We start from the raw sequence: 4837 nt of genomic DNA, 5'->3' as shown, positions 1-4837 counted from the left end.
ATGTTCAGCAGATAATTCCATCACTTAATGAGGTACAAATGAAAACAAGAAAGAACTTTATCTTTCAGTTGAAAGAAAGAGGAATATCTGTGTTTGCCAAAAAAAAAAAAAAAATGGCTTTAACAAAATAAAACTGAAACTTGGGTGAGAGGGCTTGAAATTCAAGTATAAAAATTATAAATGAAACAAAATTCTAAATAAGTACTATAGGCTTATCCCTTTTTGTAAATACATATAACATGTAAATGCTTTTTGTAATTAAACGTCCTGAAGAAAGTTTAACAAAATTTTGAAAATTTCTGATGCTTTGTAATGGATACTTGGAGGTTCATTATTCTCTTCTCTTTATTTCTTAGTATGTTTGAAATCTGCCATAGTAAAAAGGTGTTTTTTTTTTTTAATCCACATAAAAAGATCCATGGAGTTGCTGATTGGCCCTTGTGATTTATAAGGTCATAAGCTACGTGAAAGCAAGAATGATGCCTTATACCGTCTCTTTATACCTCACTGTGGCTAACGTATTACTCTACATCCAATAAGAAACAGCTAGTCAGTGTCCGTTGAATGGGTAAAAATAAAATGTCTTTGTTTGGGGGTAACTAGACCCACTTAAGTGCCTTTTAGCTTTGTGATTCTATGGTATCAAGTTTTAACGTATTTGCTTATGCTTAACTCTTAACTCACCAAGATATCAAGAAATATATGCCAGGTGATCAAGTCACCTGTTAGTCTTTTCCAAAGCTCTGATGAAGAGATTCCAAATTTGGCTTGTTTTTAAATCACAAACCAGCAGATTAAAGAGAGGAGGAAGCAACCTGGCAAGCCTTTGCTTTCTACAATCCCCAGGCGTATGCTAGGTGTCTAATCGTCTGCTGCCTTTGCTCTGTGCCTTTCTTCTTTCCTAGACCATCCTGGGTATCCAGTGTGAGCTCCAGAAACAGCTCAGGAATTTCATTTCCTTGGACCAACTTCCTATGACTCCCCGATATAATGATGGACGGTGCCTTGAAGGAGGGAAGCAACCAAGGTTTGCTGCTGTTCCTTCTGTTTTCGGCAAAGGTATAAAATTCGCCATCAAGGATGGCATAGTAACAGCAGATATTATAGGAGTAGCCAATGAAGATAGCAGGCGGCTGGCTGCCATTCTCAATAATGCTCATTACCTGGAAAACCTACATTTTACCGTAGAGGGGAGGGACACGCACTACTTCATTAAGCTTGGGTCTCTGGAGGAAGACCTGGTGCTCATCGGTAACACTGGGGGGAGGCGCATTCTGGAGAATGGTGTCAATGTCACCGTGTCCCAGATGACTTCGGTGTTGAATGGGAGGACTAGACGGTTTGCAGATATCCAGCTCCAGCACGGGGCTCTGTGCTTCAACATCCGGTACGGGACAACTGTCGAAGAGGAAAAGAATCACGTGTTGGAGATCGCCAGACAGCGTGCTGTGGCCCAGGCCTGGACTAAGGAACAAAGAAGGCTGCAAGAAGGGGAAGAGGGTATCCGGGCATGGACAGAGGGGGAAAAGCAGCAGCTGCTGAGCACTGGGAGAGTACAAAGTTATGATGGGTATTTTGTTTTGTCTGTTGAGCAGTATTTAGAACTTTCTGACAGTGCCAACAATATTCACTTTATGAGACAGAGCGAAATAGGCAGGAGGTAACAAAAAAAATCTCTGCCTTTGCGTCACCAAAGACTGCCTGTTTTTAAAACATAAAATGGTTTATTGTATTGGTTTTCTAGATCAGAACTCTGTATATGTAAATATGGAGGAGAAACATATCCAACTGCCTTTCAATGTGACGGAAGATGGTATTTTAATATTGTTTGTTTAACCTCTTTAAGAAATGACAGATTTTTAGTTCTTGTGTGGCAGTATTCAAAATAACACAAGTAGAACTCAAACAACTAAAAAAAAATGTTTCAGCAAGCACCGCTTTCAATTTGTGGAGCCATGCAGATGTTCAAATATAAAGAAAGAACCCAAGGTTCTCTATGTCTATTGTGACACGTGGTTTCATATTCAGTTTTTGGCAGAACTTGCGGGCTATTTGAAAGGTGGTGCAATCATATCTGAACCTTGCATTTCGAAAGACTGCCAGCTCTTTCACGTGTTCCAGATCTGTTATAGGAAACTTTGAAAGAAGTGTAAAATGTCCTCGGCCACCATCTCCTAGAGTCAGGACCCATTTGCCCTTCATCCCTGATGATTCCTCCTTGCTTGTTGAAATAGATGCCATGTTGTTGTGCTGTGTTTTGGCGTGTGGTGGCTGGGTTCTGTCTACCACGCTTCCCTGTGGGTGTGGTCACCAAACCCAACTGCCACTATTTGCTCGTGTGTACATGATACCAAGGCAGCTGGCCAATGTAACTCCTCCCACCCAACTTGTTTTGACTACATTTTGTACTCAGTTGTCCAGCTGTATTAGTGTCATGAAAACAAAGCTTTTATTAACCTGGGTAGGAATTTCTCATTTATGTATAGGGTGTGTTTTGGTCATAGTTTCACATTCGTGATTCAGTATTTATACACTAATCCAATGGTTTTGTGCACATGAAAGGTAATTTACTACAAAGTGTGATTCTGGTACAAAAAAAAAAAATAGGCTTTCACAGGCATACATGCCTGGGATGCCGACACATTACACTCACTACTACTGCAGAAATTCATAAGAGCCAAAACCTTTTAAAAAAAAAAAATAGACATAGTACTTAGGTGAAAGGAAAGTACCAAAGGGAAGACCAAACTAAACATCACGGGAAGTTGCTGCCACATTGTTTCACCCCACTTAGATTTATCTTTCAAATGTGCAATTCTGTATTGAACATCTCCCAGCCATAGTCAGGAAATTTAATTAAGTGAGTCCTTTCCAACCTAAAACATTTCAACTAATTATAGAGAGGCAGACTATTTTTTACTAAGATAATTTATATGGTTAGTTATTTTAGTTCTCTGTCTTTGCCCATTTATTTTTGATTTAATCATCTCTCCTGCCTAGGAAAATAGCTATTTTCCAGGAAGGGTTCTTTTGTTCTACAATCATTTAAAATGCAGAAAAAGATCAGGATTAGTGTTAATATCAGCTGCAGTTTCTCAATCTGTATGAATCCTGTCGTAAAAGAAGCCCCTTGGTGAGCTGGGAGTTTTGTGCCCAGTGACAAAGAGACAGTTTGTAAACTGCTGTGCAATTGTAAGTTACCACAAATGAAAATACAGGACAGCACAATGTGGCCTGTGGAAAATTCTCCTGAGCCAGCTTCAGCACTTTCATCACCAGGTCTGGACACTCACTATGTCTGAAGGAGAATTTATGATGGAATGTCGCAGTTTGGATTCTTTCCAGCCACTAGCTAAATGCAGTGTGGGGTCATTGCCTTGCTTTGTGATGACAGTCTTTTTTGAAAATATGCAGTCAGAATCCAGGCTCACATTAAGGTTTTTAAAGAGTCTGGCTCCTAACTACACAAAGTAGAGTGAGAGAAAGGCAAGGGCCCGCTGACAGTAGGGGAGGGTGTATCCAGACATTTCATTTATTCCAAGAGAGAGAAAGAATTCATGATGAAGTCATATTGGGGTTTTTTTTCCCTGAATCAGGCCTGTGTTAATGGTATAGTATTTATTCAGGACAGGATCTAAAATTACTAGCAAACTTGTTGAACATTTGAATACCTCCACACCAGCCTAAAAATGGACCTTAAGTTCCTAGAACCTCTGATGTTCTTTTAAATCAATGGAAAAGTAACTTATGAACTGTATATAAAGAGTGCATTCATAAATGTGATGATGTATTTTATCACTAATCCAAGATGTCAATATTAGAGTCTATTTTGCTTATACTTTAAGCGATTATACTTTTTTGCAATTCACTGATGATGTATCATTTTCAAACTGCTTTAAATATCCATTAGAAACAAGTGTTTGAAGCTTTTACTTAGTAGTAATTACCATGAACTGTGCATTTCTAGTTTGAAATACATATTTATTTAATTTGTGCCTTTAGTTTCTTAAAGTTATATTTGTATTATATTCAGAAAATGCACTTTTTATCACTTAGAGCTGTGGTTTTAATACTGCCTTGAACTATTACTGTTCTCTTTATCACTTCCAAAGTTTTTCAGGAGGAAAGAGAAAAAAACCCAAAAGGTTAGCACTAATGAGTAGTAAATCTAAGAGAAACATTTTGGCATTTCTTAATAAGAACATGGAGATATTGAGTACATCACTTCCTATTCATGTGAATACAAAGAATGCCTTTATTGACTTGTAGGTCTGAAGTTTAAATTAATGAAAGAACAATTCATTTGTATTTCTTGATGAAAGTAAAAGCATTTTAAAGAGAAATATATGAATTTCTCATACCCAGAAGACAGGTGGCTGACACTACACAGCCACACACCATTCAAGTAAGTTCAAGTGAGAGCACAGCAGTTGGGCTCTCCTATGAAGAATATTCTGGGCTGGAGGCAGGGAGTACTCCGTGGTTGTTTCTTTTTCCTAGTTAGGCCCATTTTATTTGTGCTTTTTTTGTTTTATTTTGTTTTGACTCTTGCACTACAGTCTAGAGATCCAAATGAGCTGAAAAGTTCACAGTTGAACAGACATTTAAATATATTTATTTTTAGTTGTCATTCTAATCATTACTGATTAGAAGCATGATTCCTGAAGGAAAGGGATATAAAGCCCAATTCATACTAATTTTTAGTAAAACACTCACCATATAAATAGGCATATGTTTTATTTTTAACCCCAGAAAATAATGTATAAAATAAGCGTGTCCTTTACTGTCAATTTATCTAGAAGATCTATAATATATAGACTATATATATATAATATAA

General features: G+C 37.5%; 1 protein-coding gene across 1 annotated transcript in view; it reads left to right on the top strand.

Moving 5' to 3' along the window:
• Window positions 1–3401, top strand: part of TENM1 (teneurin transmembrane protein 1) — a 193159-nt gene extending 189758 nt beyond the window's left edge. The window contains exon 21 of the mRNA XM_007453447.1: window positions 906–3401. Coding sequence (XP_007453509.1) covers window positions 906–1664 — 759 coding nt within the window. The 3' untranslated portion in view covers window positions 1665–3401. The remainder of the gene's footprint in view (window positions 1–905) is intronic.
• Window positions 3402–4837: the final 1436 nt, after the last annotated feature.

This window comes from Lipotes vexillifer, unplaced genomic scaffold (assembly GCF_000442215.2).
Source record: "Lipotes vexillifer unplaced genomic scaffold, Lipotes_vexillifer_v1.1 scaffold11, whole genome shotgun sequence".
Taxonomy (NCBI): Eukaryota; Metazoa; Chordata; class Mammalia; order Artiodactyla; family Lipotidae; genus Lipotes; species Lipotes vexillifer.
This window is presented reverse-complemented; position numbering and strand designations above follow the sequence as displayed.